Below are 27090 nucleotides of genomic sequence, written 5' to 3'. Positions count from 1 at the left end.
CCACCAGCCTCCCTCACTGCTCAGTCTCTTTCTAATTCTCTAGATCAAAGCACACACCTCAGAGTTGCCCTAGGGGATCTCAGACCTTGTCCACCAGGCAGGGAAACAATGACTCAAATGACTCTCTTCCTCTGTACATTATAATCTTCCCGTCTTCGAAGAAAAAAAGAAAATGATCCTTATTTGGGGAGTAAAGAAAGCTGATGGTGTTTCTAGAAAAAGAAAATGTTTGATTCACCAAAAAATTATATCCGAAAGTAGGTGCGGGCTGGATAGTAGGGTAGGGAATTTTGTAAAAGGGCAGAAATAGTGACTTCATGGAGAGCTTTTAGGCGCCAATGCTCTCTTCAAAATAGAATTTGAAAACTGGAAAATTGGTATGCCTGGGACTCCTCTGGAGTTTAACTCCAAGTCCCAGACTCGAGGAGGTGCCTAAACCAGCTCTCCAGACACAATTTCCTGGTCCAGAATCAAGTCTCCCTGCTCCAAGGCAGAGCGCGCGAGGAGGGGATGGGGCATCGTGTCTCTCAATCCAGAAGTCTCCCTCTCCTCTCAGCCTCAGAGTGCGTTAGCAAAACCTCTGGGAGTGAACTGATGCTTCAAGGGAAACGAAAGTAAAGCTTTCTAAAGTTTCCAGCGCGGGCTCTTTTTGTTTCCCGCTATCCGCCCAATCTGAATCTGGGCGCTGAGCTAGGGCGGGGCGCAGGAGCCACCTCGGCGGAAACCGCCCCAGGCCGCCCGGGTGGCGGGAGGGGACTGCGGGGGCCAGAGTGCCGGGCCCGCCCGCTCCCTCCCGCCCGGCTGGGACTGCAGACCTCGAAGCCTGGACGGGGCGCGCGGGCTGGGCGGGGCGCGCGGGCTGGGCGGGGCGCGGCACGCTGACCGTGGTCTCTGTGCGTCCCGCAGGAGGGGAGCCCGCGCCGCCGCGCCCGGGCGGCGGGCGATGATCACCTAGGAGGCTGGCGCGAGCGGCAGAGGAGCCGGGCGCGGCGACACGCGGCCATGGAGCGGGAGCCCGCGGCGGCCGAGGAGCACGCACCCCCGAGACGGCGGCGGCGTTCTCGACGAAGGCGCTGGGAGGACAGGACGCGCACGGTGCGCTCCAACTTGCTGCCGCCCCTGGGCACAGAGGACCCGGCGACTGGAGCCCCCAAGGGGGGGCGGCTGCTAATACGCGGCTGCACCCAGCACCTGGCCGACAACCGCCTCAAGACCACCAAGTACACGCTGCTGTCCTTCTTGCCCAAGAACCTCTTCGAGCAGTTCCACCGCCTGGCCAACGTGTACTTCGTCTTCATCGCTCTGCTCAACTTTGTGCCAGCGGTGAACGCCTTCCAGCCGGGCCTGGCACTGGCGCCTGTTCTCTTCATCCTGGCGGTCACAGCCATCAAGGACCTGTGGGAGGACTATAGCCGCCACCGCTCGGACCACGAAATCAACCACCTGGGCTGCCTTGTCTTCAGCAGGTGAGCCTCACCGGTCCGCTTGGGGTCAAGCGCCTCCGGGGCAATTGGTGCTGTGTGTAATGTGCACGAGGCCAGGGTGGCCCCAAGGAGCAGCCAGGGAGCCCTGTGAAGTCCTTCAATCTCAAAAGGTGCCTCAGCGCCCTAGATGCAGGGGGCCACGTGGTGGGCCCTGTCCCAAACTGGCACTCCAACTTAGTTTCTAAGCCAGAACAAACCCATGGTTGGCGTCTGGCAGTACCTGGGCAGCCTCATCCCCAAGTGTTCCTACTTTATGCCTAGACGTGATCGTCTGAAGTTCTGGCCACCATGGCATTTAACACACAGGAATAATAGCTCGGTCTTAGATAAGAGTTGTCTTGGGAAGAAAAGTTCTGATACACCCGGCACAGAGCAGACTGAAGGGCAAGGGCACAAACAACAGTCCATCCACTTATGTGAACTGTGATCCGGCCACAAACTGGGTACTTAGTCTCCCGGCTCCCTGAAATTGCCCCTCCGGCTCCCCTCCCTCCTCTCTCTTTTCCTTTCTTGTCTACCACCTCTCCTTTTCCCCAGTGTTTCTGAGATAGGTCTCCATGTAGCTTCGCCTTTTACTGAACTGGTGATGATCTTCCTACCTCAGTGCTGGGCTTAACAGCCATTGAGCCACCACATTGGTCAGTCTTCTTTCCCTGGAACTCTGTAGACCAGGCTGGCCTCTAACTCAGAGAGCCCCATGCCTCTGCCTCCTCAGGGCTGGGATTAAAAGCATGTGCCACCACCACCAGGCTGTGGCCAGTGATCTTAATAAGAATTTTGTTTCCAGATGAAAAGAGGCCTTGGGGAACTGAGATGCTTCCAGGCTGGTGACAGAGAGTTACCTTCCAACGGAAGTCTCCCACTTTTCTGCTCTCAGAACCCTAAGGCTGGGATGGAAGCCAGGGTTTCCTGGTGATCCTTCACCCTTTATCCCCCACCTGGAAGTCCACATAGAGTTAGATCTTCTTGGATCATTCTGCTCAGCAGCTGGGCAACCCTGAGGAACGTGAGGTCATAGCCTCCTTCTAAAGCTTAGTTCATCATTTTCCTCTGGGTCACCTTGTTGGACATGACCTCCTAGTTGGTTGACATTCTCTATGCTCTGCTTCTACCATGCCTGAAGGCACCCAAAGAAGCCCCTGCCTTTCAGTAGCAAATTGTGCCCCACACATATGGGTGATATTGTTGAACCTGTCTTTTGGGATAACTTAGAAGACAGAGAATCAGCTGGGCAGTGGTGGCGCACGCCTTTAATCCCAGCACTAGGGAGGCAGAGGCAGGCGGATCTCTGTGAGTTCAAGACCAGCCTGGTCTCCAAAGCGACTTCCAGGAAAGGTGCAAAGCTACGCAGAGAAACCCGGTGGAGAGGGGGGGGAGAAGAAGACAGGGAATCTTTTTCTTTACACTTGAGTTTTGATTTTTGGTTTTGATAAGGTTCTTGCTGTGTTTCCTAGGCTGACTTGAATCTTTTGACTGCCTGGGCAGTGGTTGCCGTTCAGAGAAGTTAAGTAACTTGCAGCTACTGCAGAGTGGTGCTGGGTGCAAACAGGTTTCTCATATTTCTATGCTTGTGCTTCTCAAACTCTTTATAAGAACCACTGGGGAGTTTGTTAAAGTATCAGATATCAAATGTGTTAGACTCAGCAGGTCTGGGAAGAGGCCCAGGAATGAGTGTGAAATAGCAAAAAGGTGACTCTTACATGATGGCCCACATTTGAGTAACACCCCTGGAGAGGTGCTCGTTGGCCAGTTACCAGACATGGTTTCGTGGGTGGCAAGGGCTGTGGAATTTCCTGAGTCCTGCTCACCAGAAGCTTTAGCAAGGGAGTGTGGAATCCTTTATACAAAAGCCCTCAGTGTCTCCAGCGCCAGGCAACCATGTGTCTGTCCTCTGCGCATATGAGTTGGGGCTCTAGCAAGTCTCTGAGTCTGTGAACATGGACTTCCCACTTCCACCCAGCCTTTATCATGCCAGTAGCTTCCTTTTTAGAACTTAAGCTTTAGGAAGTAGTTTATCTTTAGTTGACAAAGTGCTGCCCATTTGTCATTTGGACCTCGAAAGCAGCCCTGTCTGATGGACGGGGGGAAAAAAACTGAGGCAGGGATTTGACACTGCGAAACACATCCACCTTCGTTTTAGGGTTCCAGTTTGTTCCTGAGTGTCTAGTATAGCCTCCAGAGAGGCCTATGATGTTCCCAGTACTCCCTGTCTCTCTAAGTTAAATTCTTGAATAGTTTCCCTTGGAATGAATAACCCTTCCACAGGGAAGGCCTCTGGGTAGTTAGTGGGTTTGAGAAAGATGATGGTTGTGTGTGGGGGTCTCACCCCATCTCTCACCTCCCTCTCTGACCTTGTCATCATCCCAGTGCAGCCATTGCCAGCGTTTTTTTTTGTTTTTTTTTTTTTTTTTTTTTTTTTAATCAATTCCCAACTATGAGGAGGGCAGTTAACCTTATGCCTCACTTGCTACCTTGTTATGGGAAGACAGGTCAAATTCTTCCATTCTCAGAAGCCTGGGATTGGTGTTATCAGGCCCTTGGGGTGAAAGGAGGCTGAAGCTGGGTTCCATCCAGGGCTGCTGTTAAGCCCCCAAGAAAGGCCCAAGGCTGGGCTCCTGGCCCTGGTTTATAGAGTGGTTGCCAGGAGACACCTCTTAGAGAAGGCAGATAAGAGTTTGGGGTTGCTCAGCACTCAGGAGGCAGAGGCAGGCAGATTGCTGTTGAGTTCAAGGCCAGCCTGGTCTACAAGGCTGGTTCTAGGACAGCTAAGGCTACACAAAGGAATCCTGTCTCAAAACACACACACACACACACACACACACACACACACACACACACACACACACACACACACACACAGAGTTTAGGGTTGCCATGTAAGGACCAAAGGGATGTGACCAGAGAGGTGCAGTGAGGGTGGGTACTGCAGGTCAGGCATGGTGGAGATGGGGTACATATGCTGGCCAGGACATAGAGAGGTCAGGAATGAGTTATAAGGCATATGGGGTGAGGATGGACATGGGCTTTGGCTCGTGGGTCACTGCACTGGGAGAGGCCAGGAAGTGACCTGTCAGGTCAGTCTGGCTAGAGCCTTTGTGAGCATAGAAAATCACAGGTTACTGTGAAATGTGGCAGTCTGGCCTGTCTTGTGCCTATTCCAGGTGCCGTTGCTTCAGTTACAGCACAAAGGGAGGTATTTATTCAATCAGAGTAGCTTTGCTTGTTTGTTTGTTTGTTTGAGATGGACAGTCTCAGTCTGGTGCCTAGACTGGCCATGACTTCTGGCCTCAAGTCACCAAGTAGCTGAGTTCAAAGCATGAGGGACCCTGTCCTCAAAGATGAATTAATGACATGTGACTCTTTATATGGCCTTTTTGGGGTTTGCTTCCCAGTCACAGGCTCTTGAGTTCTGTGCTCTGAGGATCCTCTGTGGCGCTTGTCGTGAGTGCAGCTTCCCAGGCAAAGCATTTGAAGCAGCCATTATCTGCCTATGATCCGAATACCTTTTATCCTCCAGTGGACTGCAGACTCTATTTAGGAAGCTCCCCTGAGCCACACTCAGTAGCTGGAGAAATATCTGTCTCTAGGCCAGGGGTTGAGAGTCCTGAGCTGGATAGCACCATCGTTAAGAGTGTGTTCTGGTAGGAGTCCAGGACAAGGGTCCCAGCACTGTACAGCTGATGGTAACCTACAGTAGGAAGTGTACAGTGGGGGTTATGTGGGTACCAGTAACCAGGCATGAAGCAGTCCCTTATGTGAAGTGAGGAGTCATTTGCCCCAAACCCTCACACGTTCTCCTGGGTACTTTAAATCAACTCCAGGTGATTTGATACCTATTATTGGAAATACTGTTCTTTTGTATTGTTTAGGCAACAAGGACAAGAAAGGGATACACAGACATACTTTACTTTTAGTTCAGTGTTGGTTGAGGCCTTGGGTGTAGAATCTGCCGGTATGGGGGGCCTGGGTGTGTCGAAGTGAGATGTGGTAAGCCGCAGAAGGACGTACCCTTTCACTATTGTCTGGAAGGTGCTCAGTGTTAGTTTATTAAAAAGGGGCAGATGAAGAGAGAGACCACAGTCAGAAAGAGAGAGAGGCTTTGTCTGACCTTAGGTAGGACCATGCTTATTCACAGAGAATGGGGCATCTTGTCACCCATGTGTGCAGATGGCCAAAGTGCCTACAGGGGAAGATGGGAGGTGCCTCTTTCTTATGGGGCAGAAATAACTTCTGTAGTCTGAAAGGGAAGCTGGGAAGTGTAGTCCTTCAGCAGGAAATGATCATTCCTATGAGAGGATATAAAAAATGCAGGACAGGGGTGTTATAGCTGTTTTCTGATGAGGAGGGTCTTTGTTGGAGTGAGTAGTTCTGGGTCTATTAAGAGGGTGCCCTCTGGTCATGTTGTTGTGGGAGAGTCTTAGCTTGATCAGCTGTAATAGATCAGGTGATTGCGGTCCTGCATTCCTGATGAGACTTGGGAAATAATTATTAGAGGGCTATAGGCGGATGATTTGCTTACAGAGTAAAACAGATTCCCCAGGAAGGAGGGATAGGGAGGAACAGAGGTGGGAGAAAGTGGGCATAGAGTTGATTCAGGGTAACGGTGACTCGTCCCATGGCCAGGATCGTTGCACCGAAGTTAGCTAACAGAAGTAGCAGGGAGCTCTAGAGCACCAGGGAAGGGACCAGGACTAAACAGAGGACTAATATAAAGAATTGTATCTGGCCCAGGGTAATAGGGATGAAGGTCTCTTTTAGGCAGAGTTTCTCCACAGCATCTGAAAGGTCTTTCTGCAGATGTATCAGGAATAAATGGAGTTGCTGTAGGGTGAGAGCTACTGGGAGAGCTAACATGAAACATTTTGTTTGGTATAGTCACCCTATATAGTTCAGTAAGTAAAATATTTAAAAGGCAGGGTAAAAACTAGGTATGAGGATAAGAAGGAAGAAAACCTAGGGGGAGGAGCCAGTGTAGGAGGGAACCAGAGGAATTTTTTTTGGTCTGTGTCTCTAGGCCCCATTTCAAACCAGTTAAGATTTGTTGGCCTGGCAGCAGCATTGTTCGAGGAGGGCATAGATCCCATTCTTGGCAGCAGTCGGATCTAGTCCTTTTTAATTTTGGAGCGCTGAAGGCAGCAGTCACCAAGTCGAGCTGGTGCAGAAGGATGTTAAGATGGTCGGAGCTGGTGAGACAGAGAGGCCAACTGATGCAAAGGAAGTTTTGGTCCAGCTGCTTCAGCAGCAATGTCCATAGTGGCAAGAAGAGGGATGACTTGGATGGACCATACCTCACTAGGCCCCTTTTAGACATCATTCAAATTGCTTTTAGGGCCTTGAGGGCATCGATCTCTTGGGAACTGCTTCAAGGCTGACAGAAGGGCAATGAAGGGAGCAGCGGTGAGGAGGGGAGCAGCGGTGAGGAGGGGGGCAGCAGTAAGAAGGAGAGGAGCAGCGGTGAGGAGGGGAGCAGCGGTAAGGTGGGGAGCAGCGGTGAGGAGGGGAGCAGCGGTGAGGAGGGGAGCAGCGGTGAGGTGGGGAGCAGCGATAAGGAGGGGGGCAGGGGGCAGCGGTGAGGAGGAGGGGAGCCACCCCAGGGGTAATGATAAGACTCAACAGTTGTAGATACAGAACGTAAGTCAGGAGGTAATCACTGTACATCTTCCAGGAGAATACGAGGAAAACATGTACTTCAAAATTAACATAAGTTAATTCAGTTGTACATGGACCACCTGGACCAGAGCTCTGTAGAAGGATAAGGTAACTGTCCTTAGCTGTTTGTTTACACCAGACTCCTGTGTAAGGAACAAGCACCTGGAATCTTTGTAAAAGAAGTCAGCTAAAGTCAGCATCCAAGGAGTGAATCTGAACAGAAAGTGTCTAAGTTGTAGTCCTTGCTTTCACATATGATGAACTTTGTATATTTGCTTTAAATATTATCAAATAGTAACAATACCAGCTATTATTTAGTGAACAAAACCAGAAACAATTTGATAAGCTAATTTTTTTTTTTAAATTTGGGACTGTTACCTTAAATGACCATATCTAGTATTTGAAAACATGACAGTACATATAATACTAACATCAAATTGTTATACCTATATCCCAAAGCTATATAGTAAATATAGTTTATGTGTCAGGCTATGTAAAGAGACAATTTCGTTCTAAGTTATATTCCCCCAAAAGAAATGATTGTCAATGTCCAGTTTAAAAGTATTCTCCCAGAGATAGTGACTACCTTTCTTCCTCAAGTCTCTTTTCTAGAATACCCTAAGTTTCTACCTAAGTCAATAACTGCCATGTCAAAAGTAAATGATTTATTTTACAGTGTTTTCTAAAATTAACCCTACTAACAGAATCTTTTAAAAATCTCTACATTCCCATTCCATACACTCAGCCAACAGATGACAGATGAGAGCAGTCAGTCATGTCAAATCAGTAATAAATAATTTACACTGTAGACTGAATTAACAGGGAAGGCCAAAGCCAACTCTTTTGTTCATGTGTCCATGTGACCCTTAGGTCACCACTTACTGACAGCAGTAAGCATATTTCTTAACTTCATTCTATTGCAAAAGAGACATAATTTGTAAAGCAAAAATAACAAAATTAAAGGAGCTTTAACAAGTATTGGCTTTTGGAATTTTTTTTAGAAAACATCTACAAGCATCACTGCCAAAGCCTGTGCACTCCTTGAATCATTTATTACTCTACAGATAAAACCAACTCTCAAAGACACTACTTGGATACTCTGAAAACCTTTCCAGAGCTGTGAGTGTGATGACCAAGTATCTGGCATCCTCCTTTAATGAGGGAACATGGATGGTTAGGGTGTAGTCCCTGAAATTAGCCTCAGCTAACAGGAAGAATCGAACGCCAGGGTAAATGGCATTACAAGTTGGTTGAACTGTCACGCAGGTCCCATACCGGTCAGGTGGTGGCTTAGGCACGACCCCTGTTCACAGCATCCTCATATGTCAGTTTGGGAGACACTGAGGGCGGAGTAATTGCTATTTGCCTGTCTGTAGTTTGAGAATTTAGGATGTGGGTGTAGATTCTAAGGTCCTTCATTGGACAAGAGAATCCATCCATCTGTCATATGAGACATGAGTAATTCATCTTTAGATAAGGAGGAGGTTTTGTTTTTTATTTTTTTCCTGGCTTGGCCTACATGGCCGGAGCTTGTCAGATCTACAAAACTAGAGCTGGTCAGGCCTATGCAGCCAGAGGCAGAAGCAGCAGACTTCTGGCAGGTCTTATTTCCCATGCATCCTTGTCCTGTAATGAGGCTATCAAGCAATGTACTCTGGTGGGATGGGGCTCCTTCTAAGATAACTTGTGCTGCATACAAGAGAACTGCATGAACCCACCCGAGAGTTTTCTGCCATGCAAGTGCATTGTAAATTTAACTCACTTTACTCAAGTATTTAATCTTTTATAAAGACTTTTTAAAATAGATATGATTTTGAATATTATTTTACACTAAACAAACTTTAAATTTACTTTAAATTTGTTTTGACTTCGTTGTTTCAGACTTGACTTTGACAATGTATACGGAATACTAAACGATGGGAGATAACAGAATACTATATAATGGGAATAAAAATTGGTCTCTCTCCTAGCTCATCTATCCTCCCAGAGTTAGGAACGATAATTTCCTGCTTAAGGACTACATTGCCCAGCTTCCCTTGATAAGGGACCACCTTCCATCTTTTCCATAGGCATTTTGACTGTCTGCACATGGGGGTGAAAAGATGTTCCCACATTGTGAATAAACATGGTCCTATCTAAGGTCAGACCAAGCCTCTCTTTCTTTTGTACTTCCATCCTCTTCAGCTGCCTTTTGAAATCAACCTGACACTCTGGAGACAGTGTTCTCATCCCTTCAGCTGTGGGCAACCAATATCGATAGGCCAACCTGGGGCAGACTGTATAGTAGATGGGCGTCACTGCACAGGGAACCCTGGTGCTGGGGCCCCATGTCTTCCTCATAACCTACCTGAATTAGGACATCCCTACACCCTACCTGAATTAACATTCATTCTCCTGTTACAGGGGATTAAACCAAGTCTCACAAATTCTAAGGGTTTGTTCCACAACTGAGATACACTTGTGTTTGATTTTGTCTTCAGTCTGCTGACTCTTCTGGGCTCCCTTTGTGGATCTGAGAATAGACTTGGGATGTCTTCCTATCATCAGTTGGGAAAACAGTTTGGAATTCTATCTATCTGTCTGTCTGTCTGTCTGTCTGCATCCATCCATCCATCCATCCATCCATCATCTATGTATCTATGTGTCTATCTATCTACTATCTATCTATCTATCTATCTATCTATCTATCTATCTATCTATCTATCTATCTATCTATCATCTATCTGTCTGTCTGTCTGTCTGTCTGTCTATTCATCCATCCCCCTATCTATCTAGGAATCGCTCTGCTCCAGTTCCTTTATTCTCTGTTGCTCCAGGGATCCAGGGTTACCTCTAACCTGTGCTCCCCCGTCTTCATGGTTTGTTCTTTCAGGAGAATTGAGAAGGCATACTCTCCTAACCAAAGCCTCTGATTCTTTTTCTTTCCTCCCGTGATGCCATGCCCTGTGTCTTGCCTTCCTGCTGCTCTTCTGCCTTTGTGTGCCTGCCTTTTCCTTTCCAGATGAGCCTGCCTCTTCCCCTCCAGAGCTTTGAGTCCCTGGGCCACAGTCCCCACCCCCCACCCCCAAGCATACCTGCCTGAATTTACATTTTAAAAAGGAGACCATAGTGTGTAGTTTGGGGGCGGTTTGAGGTAGAACTGGGATTGTATTCTTCTGACAGAGAGGAAGTAGCTTTGTCTTCATGGGCCTCCTTAAAGCCCGGATTCTCTTACCTTTTTTATGGTAATTGACTCCTAAGGAGTGGCGAAGCTGTTTACAGTGTTATCCAGGGGAATAGTGTCAACAGGGGAACAAGGGGTGTGGATCCAAAGCCTCTGTGGCCTCTGAAGCTGCTGTGGATATGGCCTAAGTTTGGTCTGTGTTCCCACCTACCCTTCTCAGTTTTCAGAGACGGGGTCTTTCTGTGTAGAGCAGTGTGGTCTCACAAGCATAATCCTCTGACCTCAGGTATGTAACACCATCCACTTATTTTGAAGCAACTCTCAGTCATTATGATATTTCAGCTGTAAATGCTTTTTTAAAAAAAAGTCTGACTGCTGTAAAAATGAAACTACAAATACCATTATCCTTAAAATTGTTATTATCATCTTTAAAATTGTTATTATTTAAGTTATCAAGTTGCCCTGTCTGTGTTGGAATATCCACAGGTCTTAGAAGTGGTTTCATTTTTTCAATTTGTATGTTTGAATCTGATCCATATGAAGTCTATTGATTGCAATTAGCTGATACATTTTTAAGTCTCTTTCAGTATGTAGATTTCTCTTATAGCCCCACCCCCATTCGTTTCTCTTGTTTTGACCTCAGGGTTTATTTTCAGCCGTTGGGCTATTTGTGTTTGTGCTGTAGGGCCTGTGGCTCGCACACTGCTGATGACACCTGTGGTTTACTTAGCATGTTTCTATCATAACATCTATGAAGTGGCAGGGTTGTTCTGGACACTTCCGCAGAGCTCCATCAGGCTCAGGTTTAAATTTGCTTTGGCCAAAACCACGTTCATAGGTGGTGTCTGCACTTCATTTAGAGACACATGCTGTTTGCCTGTTGCTGTGTGACAGGACGATGTGTGGGACCATGCCTGCACCTCCCGAGTTGCTGGAGGGTGGAAATGGTGGTCATGTGATTCTCACTTCCAGGGAGACCTTACTTTCTTTAACTGTACAGCTCAAATAGAAAAAAAGAGAGAGAGAAGTGCTTGGTGTTGTCCCTCTGTTCTCTTCCAATGAGAATCAATTTGCTTGTTAAAGTTTATTAACGTTACATTGAAATAATTTTAGACTCATAGGCAAGTTATAAAAATAGTGTAGAATTCTTGTATACCCTCATCTTACTCCTCCTCCTTCTTACTACCCTCCCTGTCTGTGTCCAGTCGGTGCCCCCCCCCCCCCCCCCCCCCCCCCGCCATGTGGTGCTGAGTATTGAACCCAGGGTTTACTGGGTTTGCTGGGCACCAGATTTGGCCTTACATGTATTAGGCAGGTCCTGTACCACTGAGTTAGAACTCTAGCTGTGGTTTTTATACAAACACACACACACACACACACACACACACACACACACACACACACACACACGCACACACACACACAAACACTCAACACACACATTCACTCAGAGGATTAAGCTTAAGGCCCTTTGCACACAGAGCTTTTGCTCCACTATTGAGCTACACTCCCAGCCCCCAAAGCCCTTTTTCAATATTCATAGTGGGAATATAAGGGAACTTCTGCAACATGATAAACAGCATATATAAAACCTGTGTCATACACACATTCACACACACATATACACACACACACACATATACACACAAGTACGGCACCGGAATGGGGGTGGTGGGTGTTGGATTTTTCTGTTTCTGTTGAGAAGATCATGCAGGCTTGTCATTTATTCAATTAATATGATTTGTAGGTCAAATTGCAAAAATATTTGCATACAAATGACCATGTATATTAATACACTGTCATTCTCCCTGTGCCCAAAATGTTTAAGACACAATTAGACAGTCCAGTCCTCTGCCCATCTGTATTAAGAATAGTTCATTTTAGCTGGGTGTTGGTGGTGCACACCTTTAATCCCAGCACTTGGGAGGCAGAGGCAGGCAGATCTCTCTGAGTCCAAGGCCAGCCTGGTCTACAGAGTGAGTTCCAGGATAGCCAAGGCTACATAGAGAAACCCTGTTTCCAAAAAACAAAAGGAACCAACCAAGCAACCAACCAAACAGAAACAATAACAACAAAAAAGAATAGTTCATTTTATGAAGTCCATGATGGAAGAACCCTGTCTTTGCACAGCTCTGAGGCTTGGTGGGCTGCCTGTAATTTCTCAGCTGAGGGTCCACCTGAGACTTCAAGCTGACTGTGGTTGCACAGTGTGTGCTTCATGGTGTGAACCGTTCTGAGGATCACACTTTTGCAATACAGACATTCCCAAGCATTTTCTTTATCCACAGGGATAAAGCGCTAATGTCTCAGTCTTCTTCAGCATGATTCATTAGGAATAAAACACATCCTGAGCCATCAATAACCACACATTTGACGTTCTTGCTTACAGGTCTGGGCACAGTGGCTTCCACCTTCTGGCTGCTCATCTGGAACCCCAGGCCAGACACACACTAGAGTCTCCAATTTCCAGTAGCTGTGGGTGTCCTGGGACCTCTGCCCCAGCACTGCTTCTCTGCCTGGTGGCCTTTTCAACCCTGACATCCTAGGGAGATGTCACCTCCCTCTGCACTTGGGCTTTTCTTCATGGGGATTTTTTTTTTTTTTTTTGGTTTTTCGAGACAGGGTTTCTCTGTGTAGTTTTGGTGCCAGTCCTGGATCTCGCTCTGTAGACCAGGCTGGCCTCGAACTCACAGAGATTAGCCTGCCTCTGCCTCCCGAGTGCTGGGATTAAAGGCGTATGCCACCACCGCTGGGCCTTCATGGGAATTTTAAAACTGCTAATTCAATCTTTTCTCAGACCATTCAGACTTTGTATTTCTCTCTGGAGGTTTGTTCATTGCGCCTAACTCTTATTTGTGTAGACTTGTTCATAATATTTCCTTTTCCCCGATAGTTTGAAAGTGATGTGTCTTCTCTTAGGAATTTTAGGTTTGTTAAATTTTGTTTTAGAATGTAAAATAGTGGTTCCTTTGTGACCTTTTAGAGACATATAGGATTAAACTTTGCCCTTACTTGTTCCCTGCCTCATGTCCTCCCCGTCCTTTTGCTGGTCTCTCTCCTTTCCCCAAATAGTCCCCGCTGCCATTCATGCCTTGCATGGATTCCATAACCCGCTTGTTCCCCCATCACCCTCGCCTGCAGGTCTATCCTTTCCACCATTCCAGTTTCCTTCTTCTTTACAGCTAAAGAATACTTAACTTCCCGCCTTTTCTTTCTCCATTCATCTATTGGTGAACATCTAGGCTCCCATGTTTTATTTTTTGTGAATAGAGCAGCAATAACATGGATGTGCTGGTTTCTGTCTGCTGACTTAGGATTCTTTGGATGTATATGTAACATGAATTGTAAAGATACTTATTAATAAAAACAAACCCAAGGCCAGTTATTGGGGTGAATGCTGGAAGATCAGAGAAGCAGAACAAGCCACAGCCACCTCACCTTGCCAATTCCTCTGCTGATCCTGTTTCCTCAGACTGGAAGCCTCTGTGTCCTTATCCAAATGGATCTCAGCTGAACTGCTTCTTGAAAGTCTTGAAGCTTAACTTGCCTAGTTCCTGTTTTTCACTCCTTATATACATTTCTGCTTTCTGCCATCACTTCCTGGGATTAAAGGCTCTTGTTACCATGCCTGGCTGTTTCCAGTGTGGCCTTGAACTCACAGATATCCAGGCAGATCTCTGCCTCTGGAATGCTAGGATTAAAGGCGTGTGGGCCACCGTTTTCTGGCCTCTATTTCTAGTGGCTGTTCTGTTCTCTGATCCCAGATAAGTTTATGAGGGTGCACAATATTTTGGGGAACACAGTATCACTACATGTACTACCCACCTAAGAGTGGGTAGCTGGATAGTGCAGGAGCTGTATTTGTCAGCCTTTTGTGGGACCTGCCTGTTGGTGTCCGTGATGGCTGCATAGTTAACATCCCCCCAGCAGCATGTAAAGTTCCTTTTATCCCACATGCTCGGCAGCATTTGAAGTCATCCCTTTTGTTGATAGCTGACATTCTGACCTGGTGAGATCGACTCTCACAGCAGCTTTAATGTGTTATCTCCCTGCTTACTAAAGACATGGAGCGCTTTTCAAATATCTATTGATCTTTTGTATGTCTTTCTTTGAGATATGATTATTCAGTTCACTAGCCCTTTCCTGAATGGACAATTTGGGGAAGGAAGGGATATTAGTACTTAATTTTTTAAAATTCTTTATAGATTCTTAGTATGTATTAGTCACTTTTCTGTTGCTGTGATAAAACACCGGAACTAAGATAATGTTTATTTTAGCTTGTGGTTCCAGAGCAAAGAGAGACCATCATGGCGTAGGGTAGAGGCATGGCAGCAAGCAGAAGGTATGGTGGCAGGAACTGGAATCTGGGAGATCACATCTTTAACTGTAAGAATGAGCAAGGACAGCCAACTGGAAGTGGGTTACACTATAAACTCAGAGCTTACCTCTTGTGAAGTACTTCCTTCCAGCAATGCCAGACCTCCCTAACAAGCAAGACAAGGCACTTTTTTTACCCCCCAGACAGGGTTTCTCTGTGTAGCTTTGCGCCTTTCCTGGAACTCACTCTGTAGCCCAGGCTGGCCTTAAACTCACAGAGATCCACTTGTCTCTGCCTCCCAAGTGCTGGGATTAAAGGCGTGCGCCACCACCGCCCGGTGACAAGGCACTTTTTACATCATGTTTTGGTTTTATTTTATTAAATGAGAATTCCATGCAAGCATATAATGTGCTTAAATCAAATCCCTACCCCATTTCCTCTCCTCCAACTCCTTCCCTATTTCCTACCATTACTCCCATAGGATCCACTTACTGCTACCAGTGTAGTGCCGTTTGCTAGACTCTGGGCAGCCTCTCAGGGGACGGATCCCTGAAGAAAATTGATTCTGCCTCTCCCAACAGCCATCACTTGCCAACAGCTCCTCATCTAAGGGTGCGACTCCTTGCCTCTTTCCATGCTGGGAGTTTTGTCTGGCTTAATCTTGTTGTGTGCTGCCACAACTGTTGTCAATTAGAATGCATAATTGCCCTGTGTGAATGGAAAACAGAATTTCCATATAGTCATCCACTGCCTTTGGCAGTTACAGTCATTCTGTCCTCCTCAGTGAGATGATCACCGAGCCTTGAGAGGAGCAGTATGTTGTACATACGTCTCGTTTGCTGCTGAGCACTCTGCAATCTCTTTTTCTCTGTATTTTGACCATTTGGGGCCTCTGTGTGAATCACCATCTCTTGAAGCAAGAAGTTTCTCTGATGACTGTTGAGAGATGCACTAATATATTGATATAACAAGTCATTAGCAGTCTGTTTAAGACTATGTCTCTTTAGCAGAGTAATAGCATTAGGTTCTCTCTTAAGGTCTATGATATGCCTGGCCTCAGATTCTTGGTCCCATTAGTAGTGGCAGGCATAAGTTCCGCCTTGTGGAGCGGGCCTTAAATCCAATTATAAAGTTGTTGGTCAGTTTCATAATATTCATGCCGCTGTTGCACCAGAGAGCATGTCTTGCCAGATTGGTCATTATTATACTTACAGGTAGGTAAGTGAGCCTAATACTGTCTAGCACTATGAAAGCTAGCCTGTAGGCATGAAGCTTCCAGTTCAGTACCAGCCTGATTTCTCCACATTCTATGGCTTTGAATGTGTGGTGTTTTCACAGTAGGGTCTTACCATCAACTCCAAAAGAAGTAACCCATTCCTGACATTTGGCTTTTTATTTGCTAGCCCATGGTGTCTCAGAGCGTGAACCCCCCAAATAATAGGGTAACTTCACTTTAAACCCTTTTAAAATGTGTGTTTCTCTCTCTGTGTGTGTATGTCTGTATGCAAATATATATTTGGAAGATTCTTATACTAGTAGGTTTCCATTTGGGTTTTTTAAGTCTTCAGTGTTAAGTTTTCTGGCCCCATCTTTCCTCCACACTGCCCTCCCATCCTCCATCCTACTCAACCCTGTCTACTCTATTATTCCCCATTGCCATGCCAGCTGCCTTCTATCAACCCTCTCTTTAAAGCTCCCTACCTACCATTTCTTACTGGTTTCCTGACTTCCATGGGTACTCCTAATTTAAACACACATATCCAAAGGTTCAAAGCTAGCATACATATACGAGAGAGAACATACAATATCAGTCTTTCTGGATCAGGGGTACCTCATTCAGAATCATTATTTCCAGTTCCATCCATTCATCTCTGAATTTCATAACATCATTTTTCTTAACAACTAAATAATATTAAATTGTGTCTATATACTACACTTTGATTATCATTCATCAGTTGATGAACATCTAGGCTGTTTCCATTCCCTGGCTACTGTGAACAGAGAAGCCATGAACATGGTGGATGAGGAGAATAGTAGAATATAGAGTCTTGGCAGTATATAGCTGAATCATAAGGAAGACCTACTTCTAGCTTTCAGAAAACTCCACATTGATTTCCGTAATCACTGGAGCAGTTTGGACTCTTCACCAACAATGCCTGCTCTAGGATGCAGTCAGCCGCTCTTCTTGGAACTATTTCATTTAAACAGAATTCATAGATTTAAAATAGTTGGTGTGAGTTAAATATATATTTATTCATTCAGTCATTTGTTGATTTATTTATGTACTTATGTTTTAAGTTAAGCCCAGGGCTTTGTACCTGGTAGGCAAGCACCCTGCTACCTAGCTATACGCCTTCCCCGCCTTATAGGTATTTTTGTAGCTGATATTCTTGAGTCAATAGAAAACATTTGAGTTGACTTCAGAGTTCTTTTGGTATAATCCCCAGTCATTTCTTTTGGTCCTTATTTCAGACTCATCTTACATATTTCCTACTTCATGACTGGATTAATAGATGGCCCTGTTATTTCTAATGCTTTTGTGGCTGAAGTTCCCATAGCCTAGCTTGATCCCATCATTCATTATGGTGACCACCACCTCTGCAGATTCTGCTTTTCCTGATGAGAATGGTTAGGTGTTCTAGAAGGGCAACACTATCAGGTGTGTGGCCAGTATTTAGTAATCACAGTGACTTCCTAGTTCCTGGGACTTGCGGCTCATTAGCCATGACTGCTGAATGTGCTACTCTTGTTGTTCTTGTGACAGTCCCACCCTCAAAGACCATTCGGGCAGATGTTGAAAAGTATTTGTAGAAGAACGTGTGGAGACAAAGCTTACTCACACATCTGGATTTCTTGGCTAGGGGAGATTGAGATGGTAGAACCTGCAGATTCTTGCCCTTCCCAGTTTGGTGGCCAGCTTCTTCCTGTTGAGTTCGGGAACAGGGGAGCCCAGAAGACTTATTTGTCTATTTGTCCAAGACCTCCTTGCTATATATAGCAGAGTGGAATAACTTACAGGAAGAAATGCAGATGCTATTTTTAGTTCTACATTTTTAGAACACCATAGCCTTCTGTGTTTACTTGTTTTGCATTTTGCTGAAGTACAGTTCTTATACATTGCCCCCCAAAAATCCTCTGGCCACTCTTCCACTGGAGATAATATATTTTGGAATACTTTAAAGGTCAAATTGGTTTTTCATGGTAACGAGGAGTTATTTTACTTCTTTTAAGTTCACCAGTAATAATTAAAATCTCTATGAAGCAGAACCCTTACCCAAAGGTAGGTGCTGGGCAGCTGCTGCTTAACACAGCCACTCTCCTCATTTAAACCTGAGGAGTGATACTGTCTCATCATAGTGCAGATAGAAGTCCCTCCAGGTACTGTGAGGAATAAGGGCTTGAACACGGAAAGGGTAGAGAAAGGGTAGAGAAGATCACCTGACAGGTAGTTGGGCGTTTGAAGAGGCCAGTGTATCTCATTATAGCGACACTGCAATTTCCTTATCACTAAGACCTTTACACCACAGTGTGACCGGTCTTCAACTCTTCAACACGATGTAGATGTTCTTCCATCCAAGACGAAGCTATCATCATTAGCTTATGTAGCTTTATCATGAGTGCAGTACAGAGTGTGGATAGCACACGGTGCCAAGATGACCCTGGGGACTGCATGCAATCCCAGGATGACCGTGGGGACGGCACACAAAACCTTTTCAAAAAAATAAAATTAAGGCATTATTTGGATTAACAAGTTAACGGTGTTGTGCATAGGATAACTTAGTAAATACACCTTTTTTTGTTGTTGGTTCTTGCTTTTTTTTTTTTTTTTTTTTTTTTAACAATCTCACTTTTATAGTCCTGGAGGATTCAGAACTCACTATGTAGTCCAGGCTGGCCTGGAACTCATAGTAGTCTGTCTGCCTCAGCCTAATTGCTTTTGTTTTAAAAACATGACGTGATTTTAATTTACTGACCCACTAATTTGAGATGGTCTTTTTAAACATTTATTTACGTGTGTGTGTGTGTGTGTGTGTGTGTGTGTGTGTGTGTGTGTGTGAGAGAGAGAGAGAGAGAGAGAGAGAGAGAGGAGAGGACAGCTTGCCTGTTGGTTTTCTCCTACCTCTTTCTATCATGTGAAATCTGTGGACTCTGGCACTGAATTCAGGTTGCCAGGCTCAGTGGCTGCTGCCTGTATCAGCTGAGACATCTTCTGGCTCTGAAAAATAATATTTTTTTTCCTATGAACAATTACAAAATTCAAAACCCTAAAATAGGTCTCTGGTTTCCTAAAGGATTATAAATCAGGACCAGCCTTGCAGGGAGAGAGCTTCCTCACAAAGATGCTTTGGGAAGCCTCAGAGAAGACATGCCTACTCTGGGGACCTGCAGCCTTTTCTGTAGTAAGGAGATGCCGGCAGCTCAGAGACTGGCCTTATTTGTACTTCAGTATTAGGCTTGAAGCATGTGTGAACTGGAGGGCTTTCCTAGAAAGTCCTTGGGGTAAGAACAGTTTTGGAAGGGCGAGCTGAGTGCCCAAGCCCCACAGGGAAACTCCCCAGCCCGCTTTTCTTCCCTGAGCAGTATTCCTCAGGGAGAAATCACAGCCTGTAAAGGAATTCAGCACTAGAGGAGTTAATGAGATGGCGGGAATCCCACAGTGTCACATTTTGAATGGAGTCATTTGTAAGGTTTTAAACATAACACTTGTTTGTTTGTTTTGTCTTTTTTTGAGACAAGGTCTCGCTCTGTCGACTTGGCTGTCCTGGAACTCCCCTGCACTTTTGTTTGCTTGGAACAGGGTCTCACCATGTTGTGCTGGCGGCCTCTTGATTCTTTTTCTCCACCTCCTGGGCGGGTTTACAGATGTGTGTGACGAGGTCCAGTTATTCCTATTTGTTTGTTTGTTTGTTGGTTTTCCTCCTTGCTGTACAGGGGACTAAACCCAGGGCCTGGTCCATACCCTGCACGTGCTCTAGCAGCTGAGCTCCATGCCCGCCCTGATTTCACTACTGTCAGCCATTTTGTGTTTGTGTGCCTCTAATGACTGTCAGGAACAGCACATTCAGGAGTTACATTTCGGTTCCTGGTCAGAGTCTTTGTCACATGGCCTGATGGACCTTGGTGGCAAACTGTGTGTCTCACTGATGCTGAGAGGTGAGCTTGACCGTTGTATCCCGGCTCTCCTTCCACATGCCTCTCCCATGACTGTCCACATTAAGCAAGCTGGCCAGCTGGCCAAGTGAGCCACAGTGACTCAGGAGGGAGGGGGACAGAAGCCTTCTGGTCGGCTTCAGCCCAGACCCCAGCATTTGTTCTGCAGCCCAGTTCTCCAAACTCCTGAGTACATGGAAGAACAGTTTGGAGACTTCTAACTATTGCCAAGTCAGAAGGCGTGGCCGCATCCTTCTCTGGACTTTTCTCTCCATGGCGCAGTCAGAGATTGTACCAGACACTGCTAGGGTCTTTTCCTGTTGGAAAAAAAAAAAAAAATCAATGTCGCTTCACTGACAAACTCCCAGACCTATACCTCAGTCGTCTACAACACACAGTGGCTCAAAAAAAAAAAAAAAAAAATCTACTGACTCAGGTAATTAAAAACAGTCTGAGGGAGAGAGTACAGGAAGAGAGTGGTCTATGCAGAGGAGTCTGCTGCTCCCAGGGGCCTCCCTGGGATGTACCCTGAACAAACTTGGTATTTTGCACAGAGGGGACCTTTTCTCCAAATGTCTTATGCAGATAATACACAGAGGAAACATTTCAGGATGTGGGTTTGGGCAAAGATCTTTTGGTAATGGCTCCCAAAGCGGGGCAACAAAAGTAAAAATGGACAAATAGGGTTGTATGAAGTTCGAAAGCTTCTACACAGCAGAATAGCAGTGGACGGAGTGAAAAGGCCATGCATAGAACGGGAGAAAACCACTGCATAATCGTTCTCCACTGAACAGTCTTCAAGATTACATATGAGGCATTCATTTAGTAAACAATAGTGCTTTTATTAAACTGTGATTGTATTGCATATATCTTGTCCCTCAGATCTGTTTTGAAGAAACATAAGTAATAACATTTCGTATTATAATGATTATTGCTCTCATTTTATTTACTTTTTTTCCATGACAGTGTGAGGTTTTTGTTTTTTTGGTTCTTTTGGCTTATATTTCTCATTATTACTCTCACTGAACAATTTTTTACTTATAATTTGTTTTATGGGGGAGTATACTGGGAATTGAACTCAGAGTCTCAAATGTGTGTTAGGTAAACACTCTGCCTAGACCTATAATCTATCTACCTCCCTCCCTCCCTCCCTCCCTCTCTTCCTTCCTTCTCTCCCTCCATCACCTCCCTCCCTCCTTCCCTCTCTCCTTCCTTTCTTTCTCCTTTCCTTATTTCCCCCTCTCCCTTTTCAACCATTGCTTTTGCATAGAAAAGTCTGATTCATGCTAGGGATCTGATCACTTCAGTTTGTAATTGGTTGGTGTGTGCGCGCGCCAGCAAGTTTCTCCTATACAGGCTGTGTGTAGTTGGTGATGTGTGCTGAGGGCCAGCATGCTCCCCCTCTACAGCATGCAGTTGGAGGTATGTGCTCAGGGCCAGGAAGTTGCTCTTTTTATTTTTGGTTTTTTGAGACAGGGTTTCTCTGTGTAGCTTTGCGCCTTTCCTGGAACTCCCTCTGTAGTCCAGGCTGGCCTCGAACTCACAGAGATCCGCCTGACTCTGCCTCCCGAGTGCTGGGATTAAAGGCCACCACCGCCCGGCAGGAAGTTGCTCTTGTACAGGCTGTAATTGGTGTGTGCTGGGCCCTGTAGAGATGGGTGTTTCCTTACACAGGAGGAGAGAACCCTGGCTGTGTTTACACTCACCACTTAAACTGTCAACCCCCCTGTTTTCTATTTTCCCTATCCAGCTTCCACTTCTGGTGATTTCTCAGTGAAGTGCCTGCTCCTGCACAGCAGCAAATGCTTCCTAATGCACCAAGGGAGTTAGAGAAAAGAGCTCTGAGTGGAAGCACATGTCTGTAATACCCAGCTCTATTCCCAGCTCCTGCCTGCAGTGACATCTTAAATCAGCTCCTTTGTACCGGCCCCGCATTAACCATGTCTTTCTTTTCGCCACTGATGCTGTGACATCTGGGACATTGCTGGCCTTGATAGGACTGCCCCTCCCAGGGCTCACGAGTTACTAGAGAGCAAACAGCTCTTTTGAGAACATGCTTTAGGGATGCAGACATAGGATCTGAGTTCATCCCTGGCCACCTTTGTCAGGCTCTCTTTACTACCCCAGGTCAGGCACTACAAAATTAGATATGGGCCACATGCCTGGAGCCTGCTGGCATACAGGCTACCCCTAGACTCATTTGTCCTGCCTCTCTTGTCTGTTTACAGGGAAGTGACAACAGTGCCTCCCTCTCTGACCACCATGGTATGGGGGAGTGGGCCTCCTCCTCTTCAGAGTCAACCTGAGTTAAAAACTGTTTAACCTCACGGTTGATTGATTGATTGATTTCGCAGTGCTGGAAATCAAATCCAGAGACTTTCTTATGCTAGGCAAGTGCTTTACCTCCTGTGTTCTCAGTGGCAGTTGCCTCCTTTCTGTCGAATCACCACACTTGAAAAATAAAGAATGTATGTGTTAAAAGTGATTCTGGGGCCTGGCGGTGGTAGCACGCGCCTTTAATCCCAGCACTTGGGAGGCAGAGGAGACGGATCTCTGTGAGTTGGAGGCCAACCTGGGCTACAGAGTGAGTTCCAGGAAAGGCACAAAGCTACACAGAGAAACCCTGTATAAAAAAAAAAAAAAAAAAAAAAAAAAAGATTCTGGGCTAGAGAGATGGCTCAACAAGTACTTGACCAGCTGACCAGCGAGTGTGAGGACTAGAGTTCACATCCTTAGAATGCACCTGTAAAAGATGCCTGTAATCCCAGGATGTCGGAGGGGGAGACAGAGTCTCAGGAGCAAGCTGGCTAGCTGCTCAAACTGAGCCCTGAATTAAGTGAGAAACTCTGCTTCAATGTATAAGGAAGAGATCAGCTGAAATCTCAACCTTGATCCTCTACATACTCAAATAACATGCATTTATGCCACACAGGCATGCAAACACACAAAAACAAAATAACAACAACAACCAAATGATCATTCTTTCTTTTAAAGTTTTACGTGTGTGTGTGTGTGTGTGTGTGTGTGTGTGTGTGTGTGTGTGTGTTGTTCGTGCTCGCGCACTGTGGTGCATGTATGGAGGTCAGTGGAGGAAGAACCTTTCTTAAAGCAGGAAGTTCAGCTACGATGAGGTCCGATGGATAAGTGCTCACTCTGGAGGAGGAGCTTGCTCCTCAGTAAATCCCTCCAGGAGGTACCCTCTCAGACCCTCCTGCCCCGAGGCCTGTCTAGTAGTTGATTCCAGAGCCAATCAAATTGATAGCCAAGATTAAGCATCACACCCTCTCATCCTATAGCACATAATGTACACACACAGGACTTGTCATTGTCACCGAGAGTCTGAGTCCTTTGAGCATGCTCATTATTGTGCTTTCCTTTAAAAGTTAATTCACTACAGAAAATACATAAACCGCATTTACTGTTTTATTATTTTTAGTGGAAGTATATTCACATTGCTGTGTGACATCACCACTGTCCATCTCCAGAACATTTTCCAACTGAAACCCTGTACCCATTAAATGCTGGCAGCTCATTTCCACCTCTCCTGGTCCCTGGTAACTACTTTATATCTACTTTATATCTTTGTGAATATTGTGTAGGTGAAATCATACAGTGTCTGTGTTTTTGTTACTGGATTATTTCATTTATTTAGCATAATGTCTGTGTTGTACATGTGTTAGCATTTGATTCCTTAAGGCCAAATAGTATTTCATTTTATGGATATACCACATTGTTTGTCTACTTAGCTATGAGTTGAGTGAAGTTGCTACTGACTTTTGACTGTTGTTATCAGTGCTGCTGTGTACATGGCTATGCAAGCACCTCCTTGATTATCTATGCTTTTCATGCATGCAGACATTTTGCTTGGATTTGGTTTTTGATGCTGTTTTCAGGGGTCGTATCTAAGATGGTTTGAGCAAGGAGCTTGTCAATACCAAGGGGACAGAGACACAGCTTCACACTGCCACCCTTATTGGTCTGAAGTGTCTTCTAATCTTTTAGGGACCTTGACTCAGGCCAAACTGGGGCATATGGCTTTCATGCTGGAAGGAGTTTAAGGATTAACCAATTATGATGAGACAGAATTGGAAATTTTACATCAGTATGTGCTTAAGCACAAGGATTAAGAGGAAGAGAGACACTTGGAAGAAGTGAGGCACACTCAGGTTTGGGGTATGTGCTTACTAAGGGAGAACAGGTGGGGAGATCTAGCCAGTTGTGAGTACAAGCTTCTGCAAGAAGAGGAAGCCATAATAGTCTTTCCATTGGTGACTCTCAGGTTGTGTCTCAAAGGGTTGTTAAAAAACCCTTTTTCCCTCTGTCACACACACACACACACACACACACACACACACACACACACACACACACAGAGAGAGAGAGAGAGAGAGAGAGAGAGAGAGAGAGAGAGAGAGAGAGAGAATCTTAGAACCAGGCGGCTAAGGTACTCTTTCCTCCAAGATGCCAGTAGGAGGGATGAGCATACTCAGAGGGAATGACAATGCTCAGTGTCACAGCTTATGCATGCATTACTTTGTATGGATAAACAGAGGAGGTGGAGATGCGTGGGGTGAGGGCTTTTAGAGGAATGTTGGAAGCAGCTGTGTAACTAGGAGTCTGGAGGGATCACAGGCTTTAGGAATGTGCTATTCCTGGGATGCAGGATGCATATGGCAGATCAATGCACAGAGAGGCATACCCACCTGGTGTCCCAAGAGCCTCCATCTGTCTACATGGAGCTAATTGTGAGCCACCATGTGACTGCTGGGAATTGAACTCAGGACCTCTGGAAGAGCAGCCAGTGCTCTTAACCTCTGAGCCATCTCTCCAGCCCCATAATTCATTAAAAAAAATTTTATTTTTAATTTTGTGTGTGTGTATGTGTGAAAACTAGTGCCCACAGAGGTTAGCTGTTTAGGATACCCCTGGAGCTGGAACTGCAGGTGATTGTGAGCCACCCTTAGGCCCAAGGTGGACTTTGTTGTCTTCTTTTCTCACTCTCCTCCTTGCTTCTTGAGACAGAGTCGGTCATTAAACCTAGAGTTCTCTGATTGGCCAGAGTGGCTGGCCAGCAATCCCTAAGGATCCAGCAGTGTGGTGGTTTAAATGAGAATGGTCCACTGTAGGATCAAATGTTTGACTCCTTGGTCCTCAGTTGATGAGACTGTTTGGGAATGATTAGCAGCTGTGGCCTTCTTGGAGTCACTGGAGGAGAGGTTTGAAGTTTCAAAAGCCCAGGCCATTCTCAATTAGCTCTGTCTGCCTTGTGCTTGTGTCTCAAGATGTGATCTCTCAGCTACTACCTGCTGCAGTGCTCCTCACTGTGATGGTCATGGACTCGAACCCTCTAAAACCGTAAGCCCCAAACAAACTCTTCTGTAAGTTGCCTTGGTCATAGTGGTTGATCACACCAACAGAAGAGAGTAACTGAGACAACCAGTCTTCTGCCCCGCCATGCTGAGGTGACAGGTACATATCATCATGGTTCCATGGGTGCTGGGGATCTGAACCCAGGTTCTCCTGCTCTCATAGCAAGTGCTGAGCCGTTTCTCCAGGCCAAGTCTCCACCCCTCTTAAGTTGCAGTCTTGAACGGAGGAGTTTCCTCCAGTCTCTGAATCTTAACATCTGTGGAGCGGCAGTCCTTGGAAGCTTCCACAGCACACCCCAGTGTGGCTGGGGTGGTGATACTTGGAATACAACTGACTCACCCCAGACTGAGGTAGATAGCCGAGGGCTGGACCTGTTATTGCTGTCAGTTCACCACAGAAAAATATGAAAACAGAGACTTTTGGTGCTAGAACAAGATGGTATCAATTCACTTTAACCCGCCCCTCCCTGTAAATACAACTTGACCTTGGAAGTAATTCAACAGTCTACAATAAAAAGCCAAGGGATGTCAGGGCTGCTGTAGGACCTGGGGACAACTGTCCAGGCTTCTGTTCTCACTCCAGGTGTATCCAACCTGGGCACAGGAGGTCAGACAGAACCACTTGCTGGTGTAGACAAAAGCTTTCACAGTACATCTTACAGAAGGATCCAGTGGTGGCCCCATGGAGATACAGGGCACTTCATGTCACATTCCACAGCCAGGGCACCAGCTGGGTAGGATCACACCCTTGACCTTCCTTGTCCCACCCTTGTCTTCTTCAGGGAACTGTCTCACGTCTTGGCTGTTTTCAAATTGTATTCTTCGTTTTGTTAATGTTGAATTTTGAGTAGCTGTCACTATCTTCTTGTGTTTTACTGTTTTTAATTTTTTTTTTTTTTTTGGTTTTTCGAGACAGGGTTTCTCTGTGTAGCTTTGCGCCTTTCCTGGAACTCACTTGGTAGCCTAGGCTGGCCTCGAACTCACAGCAATCTGCCTGGCTCTGCCTCCCGAGTGCTGGGATTAAAGGTGTGTGCTACCACCGCCCGGCTGTTTTTAAATTTTTAAACTACATTTTTAGAGAGAGAGAGTGAGAGTGAGAGTGTGTGTGTGTGTGTGTGTGTGTGTGTGTGTGTGTGTGTGTGTGTGTGTGTATGAATGAATGTTCTTGCTCCTGCATACTCTACAGAGGTCAAAGGACAACTTGTTCATTCCTGTGGATTCCAGGGTTCAAAATCAGCTTTCGGGCAGCTCCATAACCCCTGAGCCATCCCACAGACTCCAGTATGTTACCTTTATGAACAAGTCAAATCACTAGAGTCTTGAGAAATGTGCTAATGCGCACATTCAACACTGCTTATTATCCCTGTGTTGATTTAGGAATGGCACAGCCCTGTGCTTTGGATACTGGAGTTGTAACTACAAATAAGGGAGGGCGATATGAACCACCGCTGGCACCACGTAAACATGTTACACACTTACTAGGAGACACAGAACTCGAGAAATACTACCGTGTTATGGGATATTGCTGAAATGTAAAGCTTATGGATAGACAGACCTACACTTGCAGATGGATGTGTACACTGCACACAGGGCAGGGTGAGGAAGTTCTCAGTGTGGGATGTTTCTGAAACAATGCTGATAACAAGGGTGAGAAAGGCTGCTTTAGTTGGGGCAGTAGCACTCTGTAGTAATTCCCGTCCTTCGCTTGTTTGTTCAGGGAAACAGTTCAAGGACGTTCCACAGACAGTACTATTATCAAGATCCACAATTCTTAGAGAGGTGCCTCTTCCCCAAACCACCAAGGGCCTTTACTGCAAAGTGACTTTAAAGATGCAAGACATCAAGTTAACAGCCATAATAACGCTGTGAACTTGCCAGATCTTGGAACTTGCCTGATTAGTACTTGAATGAGAGGAATTCAAAACTTTTTCTGAAGTTGAATAATAGCAGGCGTTC

The 27090-nt window shown here is 45.8% G+C and overlaps 1 protein-coding gene across 2 annotated transcripts in view; it reads left to right on the top strand.

The window, feature by feature from the left end:
- Window positions 1-848: 848 nt before the first annotated feature.
- The window catches only part of Atp10a (ATPase phospholipid transporting 10A (putative)), a 172373-nt gene continuing 146131 nt past the window's right edge, over window positions 849-27090 (top strand). For both annotated transcript variants that reach the window (XM_052762947.1, XM_052762946.1), the window contains exon 1: window positions 849-1466. In XM_052762947.1, the coding sequence (XP_052618907.1) occupies window positions 1003-1466 (464 nt within the window). In that variant the 5' untranslated portion in view covers window positions 849-1002. The remainder of the gene's footprint in view (window positions 1467-27090) is intronic.

The sequence above is a fragment of the Peromyscus californicus genome, unplaced genomic scaffold, assembly GCF_007827085.1.
Source record: "Peromyscus californicus insignis strain IS unplaced genomic scaffold, ASM782708v3 Scaffold_4__1_contigs__length_199733344, whole genome shotgun sequence".
Lineage (NCBI taxonomy): Eukaryota > Metazoa > Chordata > Mammalia > Rodentia > Cricetidae > Peromyscus > Peromyscus californicus.
Note: the sequence above shows the minus strand (reverse complement) of the source record. Positions and strands in the feature narration are given on the sequence as shown.